Source organism: Hippopotamus amphibius, chromosome 6 (genome assembly GCF_030028045.1).
Source record: "Hippopotamus amphibius kiboko isolate mHipAmp2 chromosome 6, mHipAmp2.hap2, whole genome shotgun sequence".
Lineage (NCBI taxonomy): Eukaryota > Metazoa > Chordata > Mammalia > Artiodactyla > Hippopotamidae > Hippopotamus > Hippopotamus amphibius.
In genome coordinates, this window is record NC_080191.1 from 27,493,541 (window position 1) to 27,515,160 (window position 21,620).

At 41.4% G+C, this 21,620-nt stretch overlaps 1 protein-coding gene across 2 annotated transcripts in view; it reads right to left on the reverse strand.

Annotated features, from left to right (window-relative positions):
* Positions 1-2,224: 2,224 nt before the first annotated feature.
* MCM9 (minichromosome maintenance 9 homologous recombination repair factor) overlaps positions 2,225-21,620 on the reverse strand; it is a 76,570-nt gene continuing 57,174 nt past the window's right edge. For both annotated transcript variants that reach the window (XM_057738435.1, XM_057738434.1), the window contains 5 exons: positions 11,045-11,247; positions 10,217-10,420; positions 9,118-9,200; positions 8,481-8,626; positions 2,225-4,272 (listed from right to left, as the gene is read on the reverse strand). In XM_057738435.1, the coding sequence (XP_057594418.1) occupies positions 2,799-4,272; positions 8,481-8,626; positions 9,118-9,200; positions 10,217-10,420; positions 11,045-11,247 (2,110 nt within the window). In that variant the 3' untranslated portion in view covers positions 2,225-2,798. The remainder of the gene's footprint in view (positions 4,273-8,480; positions 8,627-9,117; positions 9,201-10,216; positions 10,421-11,044; positions 11,248-21,620) is intronic.

The window sequence follows — 21,620 nt, forward strand, 5'->3', positions numbered from 1 at the left end:
TACCTTCAGATGCATTTTTAAGCTTTTAAGAGGGAAGACGGTGGAACTGATGTAAGAACAACAGAAGTTACCACAGCTTCCCCGTGTGTGTCCCCTGAGTGACAGTGAAGGGCATGAGTGCGGGTAATGTTTCCTTGTATCCCGGGGCGGTGGAGGGGAGGACAGGGGACTTGGGCTTCACCACTTGCAAGATGGGACACAGACAACAAAACCTCTGCCGGAGAGAGTATGTGAACTAGGAGCCTTCTTTTACCTTTTTTGAATGTTAATATGGAAAGCAGACATGGAAAATGTTATTCTGAACATGGAGGAATACACACTGGCCTCTCCTTCCACATTTCAAGTTTGTTAGGTTTGGAACTAGGGTGTCTGATAGGCTGCATCTGAAAGGTTAACCTGGTTTCAGGTAGTCCCTAGACTTAGATGTTCAGGGTAGGTAGGTTCTGAACACCCAAATGCTGCGGACTGGCTAAAAGTGAGCTCGAGGGATCTTCCTTGTGGCTGACCTAAGATTTTCTCTAGAATTGATCTTGCAGTAATTCCACCAGCTAGGCAGCTTTAGCACTAGGGGAAGGCATAGAAATCAAATACAATACACACATAAAGAATGAGTAGGTTTGTTAGAATGAAAAATTGTCAATCAAGAATAGATCTCTTAAAAAAAGAAGAAAAAAAAAAAGAATAGATCCGTACTATTAAAATTTTGGTATACCTTCAAAAAAGTTTAAGGTTTGGTTGAATTAAGCCAAAGAGTTAAAGATATCAGAATAATATGCTTGTTTTGTCTGTATTTCTAATAAACACTAAAAATTACAGTAATAAAATCCCTATTTTAGAATACCACAAATATCCCAAACTTGGGGATATTTAGAATATCCCAAATTTTAGAATACCACATATACACTGAGAAGTATATCTTTAACAATGTCAGAAAATTCAATCCTTTTATATAGTTATGATAGAATGAAGATTCTGACTTGGTCCTCTCACAAAGAAAATTAAGTATAGCTTTTAAAGTGTTTAAATAATTGTACATTATTAAAATGTTTTCAAGGAGTCCACTGGCCTGAAAAAAAAATATCCTGACATGTTGATTCAGAATTAAAGGTTATTTTTACATTTTCCTTCATTGACTACAGATATGATTTCAGAGACTGTACATATTCCCCCTGAGACATCTATGTTTTCCCTTGGTGCACACATTAAATACTATATGAGAGAAAGTCTTAGTTGTCCTGAAATCACACAGCATAAAGAAAGTAGGACATAGCAGGATAAAATGTGACCTCAGACCATATTCAGGCCAAGAATCAACCAGTCAGTAACTCAGATCCTTTCCTTTTCCTTTAGTGCTAGTAATAATGCTAACCCCAGGGAAGCACGAATACTTAAAGATTAGGAATATATCCCATTAAGAATCATACTACACCGGGAAGCTAGCAAAGTAGAGAAATAATGAAGAAACTACCTAAACCATAGTCTTGACATTTTAGGATAGGTTTAAGTGAATGTGCAATAATAATTTTTATAATCACTGTTTATCTATGTCTATCAACAGCTGCTTAAGGTGTCTGAAGATTTCAAAAGACTCATCCATACTAAATTTGTACTCACAGTTTAAAATTTTTCAGAAAATTTAATTAGTCAATTTTGGAATGAATGTTTAAATGCTCAAGAAAAACTGGGGTTCCTAATTTGTTTTCTGCATGAATTTAATAAAGTGATCATTAAACAAAGTACATATAGTTTTCAGTATTCCTCATGTCTAAAGTTCCTCAGACAATGAAAGAATCTATTATCATTTTCCAAATTCAAACTTTAGAAGAGAAAGTCTGTAATTACGGAAACCTTGCTAGAATCTAAAGGAAGAAGTTACTCTAAAAGCATTTAAGAAAGATAAAGCTTGAGTTGTCCATTCCTACCAAACACAGTCATTGCTTGGTTTTAAAGGCAAATGAATCATCACTTAGCAGGAATCACGTTTCCATATTAACCGCTTGGATGGATGCCATGATGTGTGACTGAGACCACTGCACACTCTCTTCTTCCAACCGCAGCATTTAAATTGTGTTGGAGGTAAGTCCCCAAGACATAAAAAAGAATCTGAAGCACAAACTGGTGGCTCAAGAAAGAAAGAAAACTCAAAAGGTCAATACCCCAAGAAAGCTACTGTCTGACCAGTTGCCGGATCTTTAAGACTATCACGGAATTGTGAGAAGGCCTCTCAAAGAAACAAAAGCTTTAGTCATATTTAATGTGACACACGAGAATACAGAAAAATTAGAAAAATCACGATTTTGGCAAATTATAATAAATATTTACCACACTCATTACATCTTGGGTAGAAAAACAAACAAAAACAAAAGAAGGAAAAAAACAGAAAAAGAGTTCATCTGACTTGTTAGCTTTATGAGCGTTACCTCCCTGGCATTTGCTCCTGAGTGAATGAAAGTTGGGATCTCAGGAAAACCCACCCCCCTTAAAAACAAAACAAAACCAAACAAAACAGATGGAAACATTTTGGGAATACAAGTACAATGTTTGCAAAATCAAGCACAATTTTCCATCAATTTGATTCAAGCGCTGGTATCACACTGACCTACACTGATTGTACAGTTTTTCAAGTCATGAAGATAAACCTGAATTTATAAAACCTGATTGGGGGGGGGGGGTGCTGGTGTTCAGAATTGCGCCCACTGTGGCCAACAGTTCTGTACATCCACAAGTGCTAGGTTGATATCCTGAGGGTGCTGGCTTCAGTGGGGGAGGGTGAAACTTGACCAGAAAGCTTTTCATGATTATGGCTTTTTTCTCATTTCTTCATCCCAATCAAAATCTAATGGTTCATCATCTAGTTCTGGTAAAGTGAAGAGAGATGTTTTGGAAAGACTCAGTCTCTTGGTAGATCCCTCCAACTGAAAAGTTTTCCTCTTCCTGCCAAGTGCTGTAGCTGTGGTCACAGGAGGAGGGCTGGGGCCTCCCTCACCCAGGTTCTTCCTTTCAGGAGGAGGAGGGGATTCTGATTTGGACTCAGAGGGGCAAGTAAAGGAGAAGTTTGCCAATCTGGCTAATGTGCAAGCATGAACGCTGCCACTTTTATCATGGCACGAAACCTCTTCCTTTCTATCTCTTTCACAAGGAACATGGAAATGCCCAGTGTCACTCTCAAGCTCCAATTCAGGCTGGACAGCTCCCTTTGCAGGGGCACGTTCTCTCTTCTCTCTTGGTCCGTCTTTGTCTGCTGGCTGCCGTGACACCTTCTTTGTCCTATCCTGCAGCTGAGCTGAGCTTCTGATTCCTGAGGTAGAGGCCAGCTTTTCTGGACCCTTCCCAGGCAGAGCTGCTCCTCCTCTTGCTCTATGTTGGGGAATTTCAGGACTCTGAACTGCTGTTTCACTTGTGCCAGGAGACACGTGGCTGCGATCTTCAGGGGAGTGGACCAGTTTTGACTTCTGTTTGAAAGTAAATTTTGCCAGTTTGGCCACAGGGGCACCCGGACTCTCAACACTTTCAAAGTGGGGCTCTTGCACCTGAGCAAGGGATTTCTGCCTCTTTCTTTTGGGAGTTTCCAGCACTCTCTCTGGGCTCTGTACAGGAGTGTGCGGAGGATGAGAAGGGCCTGTGGGCTGCAAGGGCGGCCTGGAGGGGTTCCTGCACAACTCCTGGGCCCCCCCCTTGCGCAGCGTGTGCAGTTTCTTGGGGACATGATGAATCAGGACGGAGTCTGGTTCATCAGCAGATACTGCTGCTTCAGAAACCACTGCTGCCTTTTTTGCCTTTTCACCCTCAAGGCCGTCTGGCCTCAATGGAATTTCTGTCTCTCCTGATGCCGCCAGCGGTCCAGTTTCCAATTTGCTCCTTTGGCCTGGCTTTCTTTTTTCCTTACCCCGAGGTTTGCTGTTGGAGATTTTCAAAGCCATGTCCCCCCCACTTGTTTTGGGACTAGGAGACACAGGAACAGTGTTTTCGGGTTTAATCGGATGAGCTGCTATGGAGTCAAACCAGTCCAAACTGTCATCTTGGCTATTTCTGTGCTCAGCTGAATGCTTTCTCCTTGTCCGTCTATTAGGCCCCAGATGGGACGGGGGATCGAGAAGTGGGCTTCCCCCAGGACTGCCTCCCGTAGGCGCTGGGTGTGTGCTACAATTCATTTCCTGCTGGGTCGATGTTCTGAACTCTGATTCTTCCCCTGGATCGTCTCTCAGGGACCCTGGAGTTGTCTCTGCTTCCACTGCCCGTGGCTGGGACGGATACACACGCCGATTCTGTAACCTGTAGCAGATAAGGAAAACGTGTATTGCTTTAATCTTTTCATTTCTTTATTCTCTAAGATGCCATCTAAGTGTTTAAGTCCAATGTAATTCCAGCTTAATACCACATACAGTCTCTTAAAGCAGCAGAAGGAAATCATCCTTTTTCATCAGGATAGAAATCAAGTGCTCTGATAATCTAATTTAACCTAAAACTGTAGTAAAATAAAGAAAATGAAGTAACAGGTTTGTCTACATGTTCAGATCTCTCTGAAAGTCCATTTCATTCATTTTAGATTGTTGAAAGGTCAGTGTAAAATGCTCAGTCTTCTCTCGTATTAAATGTTCACATACGAGACAGACTGGTGGCTATGTGTACAGTAGCTGATTGCTGACCAAGAGAAGTGGCTCGAGCTGTTTGGTAGCCAGTCTGCAGATCTGAACCAAAGTGAAAGACTAGAGATTACGACCTCCTCACGTTTCTTTACTTAACTGAGGTACTGAATTTTAGTGCATCTAAAAAATGACTTTCCTCATGAGTAAAGAGACTGTGATTCCTCCGTGCCAGTGGCTCCCCTGACCCCTCCAGCAGTCACCTTCATGGCAGACTCCCCTAGGCAGCTGTGACCTCTTTCCTGCCAAGCCCAGCCACGTTTCAGCATGTGTTCTGGGCAGCCACTTGCCATCAGATTGATACTGAGGTGAAACCTACTGACCTGAACAGAATGACAGAGCTCATCTTTTGATATTCATTTTAAACTGAAATAATGCCAGACGACCAATTTCTAAAAGGGATTGTAGCTTCTCAAAAGGAGGTCCCTTAGAAAGCCCTTCCTAGTAACCGAGAAATGCCTTTTCAGTGTAAGGGGTAATGTGACTCTGCTTCCATGAACTAAATCTGAAAAGAAACTACACCAAAAAGCAGATGAGTAAATTATTCTAAAAGTCATGGGTAATCATAGAAAAAGGAACAGAATACATTAAAATTAAATGGATTTTAAATTTAAATATGTTTAAATACATTAACATGTTAATGATAGCGCTCTCTGGGAAATAAGATAATGTGTGATTTTTTCCTTATTAATTTATTATTGTTATTTTCAAAATACTCTATAAAGAATGTGTATTATTGCTTACAATCAGGAAAAAAAAACCAGGAAATTATTTTTAAAATTTTAGGCTATAGTCATTCATAGCACACTTAGAAACATCGATACAGGAAAATCTGGTTTCACTATAGTTACAGCCAGACAAAAACCAAACCAAACCAAACCAACAAAAAAGCCCCAAATAGCTTTTAAAATTACTACTATCTAGTCTACTTTTGGTATCAAACTGAGGTCAGGGATATTCATTTAATGCTCCATAACTTTAAGAATTTATGGGAATTTTAAGGGTAGAATAATGCAGCCCTACTATTTTAGTCTGATTGTGATTCGGGGAATTAATTTCTCTATTTAAATTCTGCATTACACTCCTCCTCCTAAGACATCTTCACACTCTTGTTTTGAGATGGGTAGAACAGCCACCATTTGAGACTGGCTGTCACTAGTAAAGCATCTTCCCAAAGAAAAGTAGTAAAAATACAAATAGCCTTATTATTAATATGTGCTCTCCTTAAGGAACAGAAAACTCCGTCCCAAGGGGATAAACCCACATGCTACCAGCGGTTTTCCCACTTGCTAAGCTTAGCTTTAGAGTGTGTCTTGGAGGCAATACAATTCATTTGCGGGCCACCTGGTTTTGCTACTGTGAGGATCAGCTCTGGAAAATGCCCTTACATTACAAAGAAATACCAGAAGAAAAAAACATTTTAAGGCAGACTCCTATCTTTTAGACCATCACCTACTCTTTTTTTGTTTTCTTTCTCTCCCTCCAGGAGGGTCATTTTGAATCTGGGAAGTCCAATTGCTATTTTTCTCTCACACGACACTGCTTCTGAGCCTCACGTTCCTTCCTGTCCTGAATCCAGCATGTGTCAGTTTAAGGTAGTCAAAATGACCAGTTTCTGGTCACTCACAACAAGCATTCTTTCCAAAAGCAAAGCCAAAGCCAAAGCCAAACCCAGGACAGGCCTGAAAAGGATCAGCTACATCAAACCATAAAAGAACCAAAGGAAGAGCTTTGATCTTAACACTGTGTTCTGGGTCATAAAAAAGCCAGGAGACCAAAAGAAAAAGACAAAGTGCAAGTTTACTGCAGGCCAGCACTTGGGTATTAGCAGGACAAAATCAGTCCCCATACGTCCCCAAAAGGCTGTGATGAGGTTTTATAAATAGAATGAGAACACTGCTGGATGAAGGCAGTGAGCAAATAGGAGAGAAATTCCAGGAAAAGAATTCTCGAGATTTTATTTAAACAGTCGGTAATCCCAACATGGCCCCCAAGTTCTCCCTGCAAGCTGCTTGGCTCCCACATGCCCTCCATTCACCAGCCCCCAGCTCTGAGATCAACACCGGTAACCAGGTTCAGGTCAAATATTAACCCACTCACACTGACCAGGAAGATGCCCGATGGACACACTTGCCATTCCTCACTCCTGCTTCACAGGCACAAAATCAGGCTTTCTAGACGCTCATGTATTTAGGGAACATGCAAACGTTAAAGTTCAGGCAAAAATTCTTTAGGTAACGCGTGTGACACGTTCCTTCCCACGTGTCCACATTTTAACAAATCACTAGAAAGGGGAGTTTTGAACCATTGCTCCTGTCATTCCTGAGTTGTTCCCCTGCAGGATGAAAAACAGATTTTCCTCTTTAACATAAAATATATCATTCTCACTGGGGAGTTTTCTTTTTAGTCTGACTGTTAAATTGTAAATTTTTAAAAGTCATGGATTTGGGCATGTAGGGAAGGAAATCATGAGGCTGAAGGGAGGGTCAGAGCTGCCGCTAATGGACCAGGAGGGCCTTTCCTGGATGAGAGTCAGTACTCTTATCTCTACTTCTGTAACCTTCCCAGGGTTCCTGCACAGGCTGGCCTGAAAGCAGCTTGGGTCTCGGTCTCTACCTGTGATTTTCTTCCACCAGGGTTATACAAACATTAATGATCAAATATTTATTATGCTTGGAAAAAAGCTTTACCAACAATAAGAAGAGAATTAAAATATTAATAAGCACTAAGACTTTTTACGCAAACGCCCTTGCACATGTCCTTTTCTGGTGAGGAAAGATGATACACCTGAATTAAAAAATATTTTACGTCTGGGTCTGGCCTGGGATGGGATAGATCACTCTCCTAGAGGCCAACTTCCTCTTCCTCAACAGGAGTCCCAGCCACCTCTCTGAATAGCACTATTCTACTTCCTATACTGAGCCAAAGAGAGAGAAGAGGAAAAAGTGGTGGCAGTAAACAGGATACAGCCTGTTCACCAAGGGTTCTTGATGGAAACTGTGTGTCATACTGGGGGTGCACTGTAGGCGGCATACCTTGGTGCTTCTCATATAATCAGGATCCAGTTTATTATATATAGTAAAGGACCGGTTGGTGTTCCCCACAAAGCTCACCAAACCAGCAAGCCAAGGAAATGCAGCTCTAAAGAGGCAGCCATCAATTCCCTCATTCCTGTCTGTCTAGGCCACTTCTCCCATCAAGAGGTGGTGCCCATTTCCCTTACCCTTGCATGTGGGCTGACCTTGTGACTTGCTCTGACCTACAAAGTGTGGCAGAAGTGATGCTGCGCCAGATCTGGCCCAGCCTCTAAGAGGCCTGCAGCTCCCACTTTTGCTCAGCTACTTGAGTCCTAAGCTACCATCTCAGAATTCTTACTCCCTTCCAGCAGAGAGAGCCCAGCCAGCTCCCAGCCATGTAAGCCACTCCTGCTTAAATGGCCACCACATTTAACTAATGCTTAAATGTACCACACATGTGATGGAAGCTATCTTGGATGTTCCAATTCCCATCAAGCTCCCAGCTAAATGTAGGTGTATGAGTGACCCCAGCTGGCACTATGTGGAAGGGAGATAAGCCATCCCCACTGAGCGCTCCTGAATTTCTGACACCCAGAAAAGTGAGCACTAAAAAGGTATGGTGTTTTTTTTGTCTATTTGTTTTTTTGGTTTTTTTTTTAAGCCACTGAGCTTTGAGGTAGTAGATTATACAGCACTAGATAACTGAAATCCCCAACTGAGAGTACAGACATATTTTCCACTTACTTTATACTTTTTTGGTTTCATTAAATGCCAAACAAGTATTTTCCATTATATGCCCTTCTTGCTTTTCTTTTCTCACCTTTCAAGTCTTCTTAGCTCTTCACTCAAGAGGTTGTGCAGCTCCAGCTTTTCCAGAATAAGTTCACACTGCCTCTGATACTGCTCCAGAGGGTTTTCAGGAAAGGAAGTGTGGAGTGCATTCAAACCTCCTAGCAGTGCACCTCCCTGAAAGGGTGAGAAAATGGAAAATACCAGGGAGAGTCACCAGGCTAGCCTGCATACAAGAAGTACACACTAGGGACCACTGATCCCAGATGGCTAAGACCAGCCCTCTACACCCCCATCATGGGTATCACAATCACCTGGGAGCCTTTTTCAAATTTCAGTAGTCCTCTCCCCCAATTCCTGGTGGCACGCATTGCTCTGGGAAGGCACACTGTCTCTAGTGGGACCATAAGCATCTCTCAGGCATGTTGAGGAGAAAAAGGATTGAGACCCACTGCTTCACACCAGTGGGAAAAGCAACACTACTGATGCAGTGACTGTTTCCATGACAACTTTCCCCCCTTCTTTTAACTGGTTTCCTTTGGATATATTTCCAGGAATTACTAGGTCTAGAATATGGTCATTTTTATAACTCCTGATATGATATAAATTGTCTTTTTTAAACAACGCTTGTAACTAGGGTTAAAATATTAGGTACAAAATATCCTTACCTGCATGGAGGACTCCATTACTGACACCACTGTAATAGCATCTTCCAGAGTCACTGTGTCACGAAACATCAGGCGAGCGTGAGCTGATAAGGTGCATTTGAAATTATGAAGAATTATTTTTATGAATATTTGAGGTAATAAATGCAATACTCTCCTTGATCCTTGCTACTCTAAAACTATATTTTATAAATGAGCCCATGGCAATTCTGTGTATTTACATGAAAAGGTACTCTGGGCTCCAGCAAAGAAAGGGGTATCTATACAAGCATATATTTAATATGTAGTAACTTTCCATCCTTACTTTCTAATCTATCACAAATTATACAAAATTAAAATTAAAATTCATTTCTCATCTCTGGTACATCTCTTTATCTGTGAGCTTTTCAAAACTACCAAACTCGGAAGCCTGAACCTTGCGTATTTCTTGCCTTAATATTAGTTATAAATCCTTGAAAAAGTGAGGCACTTTTGTCCTATAGAACTTTTTAGTAAGCATATATTATATCATCATATGATACAGTCAGTTCATGTGAAAAAATTTTAGGATTGTTTAAATAAGGGCTAAATGTAAAAGCCAGTATTAGAAAGAAACAAAAAAAAAAAGTCTGGAGATGCATATTATGTGCAAGTATGCACGTAAGTCTCATACCTTAGGGATGGGATAGAGCATGGCAGTGTTAATTCAGTGTTACTGTGTTAGTGGTGGGCTGTGAGTGGCAACTGGTGAGAAATAACCCAAGATGTTATATAGGAAGCAGCTCCCAATAAGGGAATATTCCACCCTAAATGCTAACAGAAGCCATGGAAAAATAAAACACCCATAAATAAGACTTTCTAAATGAATGATGCCTTAAGTTATAGAAGGGTCGGAGATGTCACAGAGATTCCTCTTTCTTAACGACCCTTTGTTCTACTCAACACCTATGATCCGTCCCCAGAAGACTGGAGGTTTCACAGCTCTGAGTGTTTACTTTTTAAGCAACTGTGAGCAAGAACCTCAGAGATCATCCTCACTCATCTCTGAACTCACGGTGCCCAGCCCTATGCCTTGCTCACACTGGGCACCCAATAAAAGTATTATTTGTTGAATGAAACAAACCTTCTGCTAATCGTATCAAGCTTTCCAGCAGGCGGATGGTGGTCCGGGCAGCGTTTCGGGAATCACTCTGCCTTTGCATCTGGTAGTACCGGAGGAGAACTTGATTACCCTCATCAGACAGTGTGGGCTGTAGATTCCTAATGAGGCAGAAGTAGGTTTTCATCTTTTCCATGCTCCAGAGCTTCTCTGATTTGCTTGGGTAACCTGTATATATCAGGTATTGGGGGTCAGTAATTTCTAAGAACAGGCAAACATCTCATATTAAGAGTTTTGATAAAGTTCTTGTACTCATTTTTAAAAAGATAAGCTTCAGGCTTTGTGGCCATTGAAATCTAGACCCGTCTCTGCATACAGTTCTATAATAAACAGTCTTAGGCTCTAAGCTTAATAAAGCTAAGCTTCCTACAGCGGTTTAAATTACTAGAATAATTCTGTTCTGCCACATACAGAAATCAATAGTATTTGATAAATCTAATTTTTGACAAAAGTCCCAGGTTTAGAATTCTGTTTCATAAATTCAGTCCAGTTTTCTTTGTGTGCAGGAGGTGAACCACGTGGTAATTATATATCATAAGGTTGCTCCCTTTCATCACAAAGGACGTATTTACCAACTTTAATCTCATCAATGGCAAGCAGAGAAAGACCCTTTTCCTTCTGCTCGCTATTCTGGGCTCACTAACTGACTCCTCTCACTGCTTTCTATCCAAGCATCTCTCTATTGCTCGTTAGGTACGGTACCCTGCGTTTTCCTTTAATTTTCTTCAAGGAAAATTTCATTTGTTCTGTCTCCTCTTCGTCAACTTGAATGATTTGTTTGTCTCCACGCACCTTTGTTTTCTAAGATAAAGGAGGAAATTATACGATCCCAGTCTTCATTTTTGGTATCAAGCAAAACCAGGATCAGGTCGAATCGACTTAAGAGTGGGCTGCCAAGGGCAATGTTCACCGACACAGACTCGTGGGGGTCGTACTGGCCTTTGGGGTTAGTTGCTGCAAGGATGGTGGTCCTTGTGTTCAGCTTGCACACGAGGCTACCGAAAGAGAAGGTACAATTCACAGACTGTTGAGATTCAAATGAAAAGCAAGATTAAGCTTGTCAATAGAAAGGGGCTGCTCTTGCACCTCGAAAATCTAAAGACATTCACGTGAAAGAGAATGTGGAATGATACAAACACCAAGTTCAAATGCAGGAATTTACACTAGCCTAACTTGAAGTAATTGTTCAATAAATACTTCTTACGCCCTGACTATGAGCAGACCCCTCTCCTAAGAGGTGTTAAGAGGTATACAAAGTTAAACCACACATGGATACTGCTCTTAAGGATCTTGCAATCCACTAGCCATAGTGGTAAGACAAGGCAGAATACGGTAAGTCCTAGAAGCATAAATTTCCCAGGGGAAATAAAGATGACATGTATTCATCTACGTGGACAGAAGAGACACTCAGAGAAACATTATGAAGTCGTTTTTGAATTGGGCCTTTCATGACATCTGGACTTGTTCTGTGTGTTCACTTATTTTGTTTTGGTTTTCCTAAAAGTAAAAGAAACAGGTGGAAGGAAAAGGGAGGGAGGGAGCAAGGGATGGAGGGAGGGAGGGATAGAAGAGGAAGAAATTGGGACAAAGAAAGGTTGAGTAGCACAGTGTTTTTGAGGAGCAACAGAGAAGGGAAGGCTGCAGAGGTCTGGGCGTGGTGGGCCGGTTAGACGGGGAAGGACCACAAACAGGACACATCGGAGGACAAGGGCAGTGGCTCAGGAAGAGGCACACAAGCCCTCAACAGAGCACTGACAGGATAGATATGGAGATGACATAACTTAGATGTTGTTTTTAAACTTGTTTATGACAGGCGAGTCCTCAAAATAATACGGCACATTCACTGACAAGAACAAGTGCAGAGTTCCTTCTCTGTAAAGTTGCATGCTCTCTAGTGATGACTGTTTTCAGTGACAGCGGCATGTCTGCCTCTCAGCAGTCACAGCCCTTGGACATGGGAAAACATGTGCTACGTTTGTTAATCTCTGGTCTATTTCCAGTTGGCTCTAGCAATTACTTCATGCCCAAAGACTGAAAAAGTTTGAGAATTTTTATTTGTGGTAAATGGTACAAGAAGACACAGAAGAGAAAGCCAAAAAGGCACTTTCACTGAAAACTAAATCCTCTTTCAAAAAAATTAATGATGGGGAAAAATTCTGAACAGAGAGTCTACATCTTATCATTTATGTACCAAAATGACTTTGTAAAGGCAGCTGTTTAGAACTCAGAATCCAGTTTGCCATGAAACCAATGTACAAGGGTGAGTCAAAAATTATCTGCACTCCAGTTATATTAAAACTTCTATTGGCTGCACTGTCTCATCAGTGCTTTCTGTTCAAGGCTACTGTCACCCCAGTCACTGCTGTGCAGGTGTGAATGTGTTACATCAGTTCATTTGCAACTGCGGAGCGAGCAAAAATGGATGCCCCACTTGTGACTTGCATGAAAGAAAAGCAGTGTGCAGTGATTCGGTTTTGGTGATCTGAGGGTGTGCATGTCCGCACACTTCTGTCCACACTGTCGACACACTGCAAAAACTTCGTTTTGAGGTGTTGAAGCATCCTCTCTATAGTCCTGGTCTTGTTCTATCGGACTTTCATCTGTTTGGTCCCCTGAAAGACCTACAAGGACGAAGATTCACTTCTGATGAAGAAGTGAAGACAGCAGTGCATTCGTGGTTCACAGCTCAGCCTAAAACATTTTTTAATGTACGAATACAAAAGCTTGTTGACAGATGGACAAAGTATATTGAAAAGCAAGGAGATTATGTTGAAAAATGATGTATTTGTCTTTTCTAAGTTACTTAAAATAAATTCTACAGTCAGAGTGCAGATAATTTTTGACTCACCCTCATAATAAATGGTTCCTAGCTAATCCCACAAAAAAGCATATTTAACCCAATACTTAAGTTAGGCTGTTTGCATTTATCATAAAAAAGTAACATTGCTGCAATACTGGCAATGAAACAATACAACTGCATGTGAATTAATCTCTTAAAAATTATTTTCTGAGAGGTGAAATTGATTGTTCCTCCTCTCTCTGACCACGAGCTATCTACAAGCCATTTCCTGTGTGCAAAGGACTGTACTGAGAACCGAGAAGGGTATACAGCCGGTCCTGGCCTTCCATTAGTTTACAACAGAACTGCTGGAGGATGGGAAGGCTCAACGCAAGCGCCTGCCAGACAGGACGTGTGCAACGGATGCTGGCGGCAGTATCAGCGTTAGTGTCTGCAGAGAGAGACTTCGTGGAGATGCCCGGATATGTGTAAGACATAGAAGCTTAACGATATCCATGATGTGAGAAGGAAAATGAACAAGCAAAGACAGAAAGAAGGTGGTGCGTTATTCCTGAGGCAACTGGGAAAAAATAAAAAGAAGTTTAGGGAAGGGGGCTAAGGAAGATTTATATGTGAAGAAAACAGGCTTCCTGAGGGGCAGCCTGTGGAAATTCGAGCAATGAAGGCAGAGGGGTGGGCAGGGGAAGAGGAGATTGTGTGGGATAGTAAGTCAGGCCAGTAGCAAAGTTTGCCTGTAGTAAAAGGAGGAGGGGGACGGTGCCAGCAGGGACACAGTGGTCTCGGTCACTTGAAAGAGGGGAAGACAGTATATAAGCCTGGTGGTTGCAGACCTGTGTACCAACATGACTGCATTACAAACTGAATGCGGCTTTAGAGAACAAAGATATTCACACAGTCTAATTCTAAGTACTGTGTGCACGGTAATGGTTCACTGAATACTACTGAATGAGGAACTCACGAATTAGTGGCAGGTAAGGGTCATTTTTCCAATCCAATACGAGCTCTACTCTACCTTCTTCAATAACAGGAAGATAACTACCATATTTGTCATACCAAGCACTATGTTAGGCCTTTTATGTATACATAGTACCCCTTATTGTCACAATAACCTGAAAGATAGATATATTATCACCAACTTGGAAATCAGGAAACTAGAAGTTGCAAGATGTTAATAACTTCCCCAAGGTTACGTGGAGAGCCACAGGGCTGTGATTCAAACCCAGATCCACTTAACTTCAAAACCAGTTCTCTTTCATCTCCAGACTGCTGCCCTGGTGGTGTAACTTTTTTTTTAAAATAAATTTATTTATTTCTTTATTTTATTGGCTGTGTTGGGTCTTTTTTTTGCTGTGCGCGGGCTTTCTTTAGTTGCAGTGAGTGGGGGCTACTCTTCGTTGTGGTGTGCGGGCTCCTCATTCCTGTGGTTTCTCTTGTTGCGGAGCATGGGCTCTAGGTGTGTGGGCTTCAGTAGTTGCAGCGCATGGGCTCAGTAGTTGTGGCTCACAGGCTCTAAAGCACAGGCTCAATAGTTGTTGCGCACGGGCTTAGTTGCTCCGCGGCATGTGGGATCTTCCTGGAGCAGGCATCGAACCCATGTCCCCTGCATTGGCAGGCGGATTCTTAACCACTGCGCCACCTAGGCAGCCCCAATGGTGTAACATTTTAAATATTTCCTGTGGTCTTGAAGATTCTGCCTGATGTTTTATTCATTTCCTTGCCTTATTTTCTTCCGACTTAATTTGATCTCCCTTGAGGGAGGGCCTGTGACTTACTGTTATAATGCTCACATTGCCTGTCACATATTAATGGCTCAATAAACATGTACTGAATAATGATAAACAAAAAATAAATCTTTATTTAAATTCAGAGTCACGTTATACTCACAGGCTTCATCAGTCATAAAATAATCATGTTAATATATTTTGTTTTCTGCATTAACTTCAAGGAGTGAAAATATTCCAGTTTCTGAAAAAGCTACTTTTCCATTTTTTTTTTTTGCCTCTACAACATTTATTTATTTATTTATTTTTAAATTTTATTTATTTATTTATTATTTTTTTTGGGGGTACACCAAGTTCAATCATCTGTTTTTATACACATATCCCCGTATTCCCTCCCTCCCTCAACTCCCCCCCCACCCTCCCCACCCCAGTCCTCTAAGGCATCTTCCATCCTCGAGTTGGACGCCCTTTGTTATACAACAACTTCCCACTGGCTATTTTACAGTTGGTAGTATATATATGTCTGTGCTACTCTCTCGCTTCGTCTCAGCTTCCCCTTCACCCCCCGCCCCCTCCCAAACCTCGAGTTCTCCAGTCCATTCTCTGCAACCGCGTCCTTGTTCTTGTCTGAAAAAGCTACTTTTCCATTTTTAATCTACATGTTTAAATTTTCCTGTATACACGGGAGTACTTTTTCTAAGCAACGTAAAATTAGGTTACGTAAATTATTTTTACCGTGACAGGCCCTCCACTAGTGCCCTTGTGTTTGTGATAGTCCCCATGACTCTCACTACATCTTTACGGGTGATCCCCATCTTCGCTCATGGCTTTAACCACTACCTATAGGCTGGCACTTCCGAATTTAGCTCTAGCCTGTGGCAGTGGCTGCTCTGTGCTCACCAAACCTTGTTTTCCTTTCTCCCTGGGGACAGTGCAAGGTTAAATTTCCCATCCTCCTTTGCAGTTAGGTAGAGCTGTAATAACAAGTCTCACCAACGGAATGGTGGTAGGAGAACATACGCTACTTCCAGGTCAGGCTCCTAAAAGCCTTCCTGTGCAACCCTCCCGGCTTCTCTCTCTCTTTGCTGGTATAGATGGGGAACGGGCCCTGGAGTCAGAGAGCCATCTGAGGGACTGTGTGCATCAGAGCACCCCACCCTCCACCCACATCAGATTGTGACTCAAGCAAGAAAAACTCCCTCTAGCAAAACACTGCAACAAAGAGACGAGCACAGGAGGGGAGTGACCAGTTTCCAAGGAGTAATGAACGAGAACAGACAGCTCAGAAACTTGAGGATTTGAAGGGGTGGAAAAAATAATTGCCTCTAGACCCCAGAAAGTAAGGGGAAAGACTGAAACAAACAGGCTTTGAACAACAAAGGCCCAATAAATTTTCTCAGTAGTATAAAGTGACCCAGATTAAGGGTGAAGCCTTCAGTTTAGATGGCCTCAGGGTAGCCACCATTAAGTTGAGTAAAAGTGGAACGGAGGTCCACCCATGTTCACAGCGCACTATTCACAACAGCCAAGAGGAGAAAGCAATGCAAGTGTCCATGGATGAATCAATGGATAAACAATACACACATTCACACAATGAAATACTGTTCAGCCTAAAAGAAAGGAAATCCTGCCACATAATACAACACGGATGAACTTTGAGAACATCATGGTAAGTGAATTAGTCAGTCACAAAAGACAAACATTGTATGATACCATTTATAAGGGGTTTCTCGAGTAGTCACATTCATGGAAACGGAAGGTAAAATGGTGGTTGCCAGGGACTGAGGAGAGGGGGAAACTTGAACGGGTGTAGAATTTCAGTGAAGTCCTGAAGATTGTTTGCACAACAATGTGAATGTACTTAACACTCCTGAACTGTATACTCAGAAATAATTAGGATGGTGAATTTTATGTTGTTGTTGTTTTTTTTTAATTAACCACAATTTAGAAAAAAGGAATGAAGAGTGTTAAGGACTGAATGTTTGGTCCCCTCAAAATTCTTATTTTGAGGTGCTAACACCCAAAGTGATGATATTAAGAGCTGGGGGCCTTAGGAAGGTAACCAGGCTTAGATGGGGTCATGAGGGTAGTGCCCTCCTAATGAGATTCATGTCCTGAAAGATCTCTCTTCCCGCTCGCACATGGAGGGAAGGCCACAGCAAGAAGGCTGCTGTTTAGGAGCCAGGAAGTGGGTCCTCACTAGGAACTGAATCTGCCAGCATCTTGACCTTGGACTTCCCAGCCTCCGCAACCTTGAGAAATAAATGTCTGTTGTTTAAGCCAATCAGTCTATAGTATTTTGTTACAGCAGCGCACGGCAAGGAAGAAAAATCCCCCAAACCCAACCAACTGAGCTTAAGAAATATGTCAAGAAAGGAATTCTGGATACTGGCATATGCAACTGACAAGAAGTAAAGGGATAAGAGACCTAAGTTTCTATGGGGTCTGCACTGCCAAAGAAACCACAAACTCAGTCTGAAAAAGCTTTTGTTGTGATGAAATAAAATTCATATTTTATGGCAAGACAAGAAAATTTAAACTTAAAATTCTTCTCTGCCTGTTTGGGCCTCCTCCCTCCCCTTTAGTGTGTATTGCGTATCTGCATCAACCAGACCTCCTTAGGAGATAACCTTCCTTCTTAATCTTGTGAGGGGCCACGATGACCCTTGACCCACTGCTCACTTTGTACACGTAGATCTGGATGGTGTAAACTGTCAATAATACATCATTTGACATATAACCCTTCACCTCAGAAACTTCTATAACAGGGCTCTGACCTCAGAACAGTCCTCAGAGCTTCCTGAAAGACAGTCACTCAGGTTATAATCTCAGGTTGGCTCAAATAAAATTTTCCATTTCTTTCTTAGATCGACTATTGATTAATTTTTTTCATTGACAATTGCTTTCAAGTTGTAAAAACAACTTTTTGCAGATACGACACCAAAAGCACAAGTCAAAAAGACAAAACAGGTAAAATGTACTTCATCAAAATTTAAAACTTTCATGCTTCAAAGGATGCCATCAAGGAAGTGAAAAAACCCACACACAGAATGGAAGAAATTATTTTCAAATCATATATCTGATAAAAGACATATTCAGAATATACAAAGAACTCTTAGAACTCAACAATAAAATGATAAATAATCCAGTTAAAAATGGGCAAAGGATTCGAATAGACATTTCTCCAAAGAAGATATACAAATGGCCAATAAACATGAAAAGATGTCCAACATCTTTAGTCATTAGGAAAATGCAAATCAAGACTTCTGAGGAAACCATAGACAAAATGAAAAAGCCTATAGAATGGGAGAAAATATTTACAAACGATGTGACTGACGAGGGATTAATTTCCAAAATACACAGACAGTTCATATAGCTCAATATCAAAAAAACAACCCAATCAAAAAATGGGCAGGAGACCTAAACAGACATTTCTCCAAAGAAGACATATAGATGGGCAACAGACACATGAAAAAATGCTCAACATTGCTAATTATTAGAGAAATACAAATCAAAACTACAACGAGGTATCATCTCACTCTGGTCAGAATGGCCATTATGAAAAAGTCTATAGGGACTTCCCTGGTGGTGCAGTGGTTAAGAATCCACCTGCCAACGTAGGGGACACAGGTTTGATCCCTGGGCCAGGAAGATCCCACATGCCACGGAGCAACTAAGCCCATGTGCCACAACTACTGAGCCTCTGCTCTAGAGCCCATGAGCCACAACTACTGAACCCATGTGCCACAACTACTGAAGCCCATGTGCCTAGAGCCTGTACTCCACAACAAGAGAAGTCACCACAATGAGAAAGCCATGTACCACAACGAAGAGTAGCCCCCCCTCTCCGCAACTAGCAAAAGCCCACATGCAGCAACGAAGACCCAACACAGCCAGTAAACAAATAAATAAATAAATTTATTTTAAAAAATATTTACAGATAATAAATGCTGGACAGGGTGTGGAGGAAAGGGAACTCTCCTACACTGTTAGTGGGAATGTAAAATGGTACAACCACTATGGAGAACAGTAGAGAGGTTCCTTAAAAAACTAAAAATAGAGCTACCATATGACCCTGCAATCCCACTTCTGGGCATATATGTGAGGAAAACTACATATAATTTGAAAGGATACATGCACCCCAATGTTCATGGAAGCACTATTAACAATAGCCAAGACACAGAAACAACCTAAATGTCCATCGACAGATGAATGGATAAAGATGTGGCACATATACACAGCAGAATATTACAGCCATCAAAAGGAGCAAAATTGAGTTATCTGTAAGATGGATGGACCTAGAGAGTGTCATACAGAGTGAAGTAAGTTAGAAAGAGAAAAACAAATGCTGTATGCTAATGCATATATATGGAATCTAGAAAAATGGTACTGATGATCCAAGTGGCAGGGCAGGAATAAAGACACAGACATAGAGAATGAACTTGAGGACATGGCGGGGGGGGGGGGGGGAGAAGGGGAGCCTGGGATGTAGTGAGAGAGTAGCGTTGACATATACACACTACCAAATGTAAAATAGCTAGCTAGTGGGAAGCTGCTATATAGCACAGGGAGATAGCTTGGCACTTTGTGATGACCTAGAGGGGTGGGATGGGGAGGGTGGGATGGGGAAGGTGGGAGGGAGGCTCAAGAGGGTGGGGATATGGGGATAGATGTATAAATACAGCTGATTCACTGTTGTACAGCAGAAACTGGCACAACACTGTAAAGCAGTTATACTCCAATAAAGATGTATAAAAAATGTGTGGTGTACAATAAATGCTTACTTGTCTGCCTCGCTACGAGGTTGTCAGCATCTTAAGAACAGAGGCCTTGTCTTCTCATCTTCACAGTGTTAGTAGCTAGCAGAGCCCATGATGTTGCTGAGTGTTCAAGACATGTTTACTGAGCAAAACAATAAATTGCCATCTTGCTGTTTTTAAATTTTAGACTGTACTTCTACCTAGGCATGTGAGTATAATTTAGCAGAAGCAAATATATAACTGCAATGTCAAATTTTCTCCTAAAATGTGTCCTCAGCAAATAGTGAGGGTATCCTCTATTATTTAAGAATCTGATACCCCACCCTTGATGAGAAGCTATCCTAGTTAAGATTGAAAAGAACTTGGAAAATACATTAAACATTATCTTTCCCAAATCATTATTTAGTTTAGCATTCCACAACCTTAAAGATTATCACCACATAAAGCTCTCTCAAATGACTTCACACAGTCGTGCAGCCATTTGCCAGGTACAGGGACTGATAAGCACAGTTTAAAAAGGTAAATTCAAATACTGATACCCCTCTTCAAGCTTATATTGCATCCTTTGCTTCTTGGTTTCCTCTTCTATTTCATCAAGCAGCCAGGACAAATGTAAGGTGTGAAAATCCCAAACTTTAAAAATGTTTTCAGATTTAAGTAACGTAAGCAGAGAACAATAAAACTATTAGTCTTTTCAAACACATATGTGTTCCATAAGACCTATATTTTGGTTACTGACACTATAAGTTACATTTTAGTAGACTCTAGACATCGTAGTAGACATCCTGAGTGTTTTAGCATTTTTTTTCTATTCTGACTGCCCATAACAAGCTTTTACACTCAGAAGTCATATTGACTGGTTCTCTCCCAGCCCCTTGTGGGTATAGGGCTTATGATATGCCCTCATAGGTATATGCCCACCACATGGATAAACTTCAACCCCAACTCAAAAAACAGTTTGTGGAATTTGCACAGTTACATGGAACAATGAAGTGTGTGGTTCTTATTTTTTAAAAGAACTCTCTACCTCTGTGCAGCGTATACAAAGTCACACACACACACCCACCCCTCTGCACAATTCCCTGCAGCCTTGGCGGCCAGCCAGACATTCTGATCCAGTAGTTCACATTAATACCCTTAGGGGGAGATTATAATTCAAATAAAAATTCCTTCACAAATCAATCAGACTTTAGTCACTTGAGACATAAGAGAGACAACGAGAGAGAGAAAACAAAAGCGGACAGATCCAAGAGTTCCTCAAAATGATGCTGCAAGGTATCAAACATCTCAAAGAAAATCCTGACGGGGTCATAGAGAGTGGGCGCAGCACACATGGACGATGATGGCTCAGTGAAGGACGCCTGTTCTAGGGGACAGAAGCCAAAGGAGGAAACGTCTTTCAACTGTGGCGTGAGGAGTAGGGAAGGTGCTTCAAGGGGAAAATGCAGAGTATCCTGATTTTATTTTAGCTGAATACGTGATTAAGGATGACCTTTTCATACTTAACCCTTCTTACCTGCTTACTAATGAACAACTTGACATGCTTTATGTATCCAGAGACATTTTCTGAAGAGTTCTGCATTTGGCAATTAACTGTATACTTTCCATCAGGAAGATTACCGGGCTTCTAATTAGGGAGAGCGAACGGAAGACTCTGAAAACTGTTGGGCACAAAATTCGACGAGCTACTGCTGGAGGCAGAACCAACTTCTTCTTAAATAATAGAGTGACCCGGAGTGAGTGCTATGAAAAATGAACACATGAGCTAAGTGGAACGTGAAGAGTGTTCTCCTTGGTTCCCATCACCAAGGAGATGACAGATGGGCAGTGGTAATTAAGGGCACACTTAACTGCCAGCCCAAGAGCAAAACCAACATGTACCATATTCTTGCACTTTCCTGTAAGTGATATTACAGCTATTACAGTGACATCAAAATAAAAGTTTTAAAAAATGTAAAAGGAAAACTTGAATGGAGGAAGAAATCACATAGTTGGCAGTTGCTATGATCTGGGGAGAAACTGTAAGAACTTCTACAAACTACAGAGCTTGACCAAGTGTTTACAACTCACTAGGTACATGTGACTAA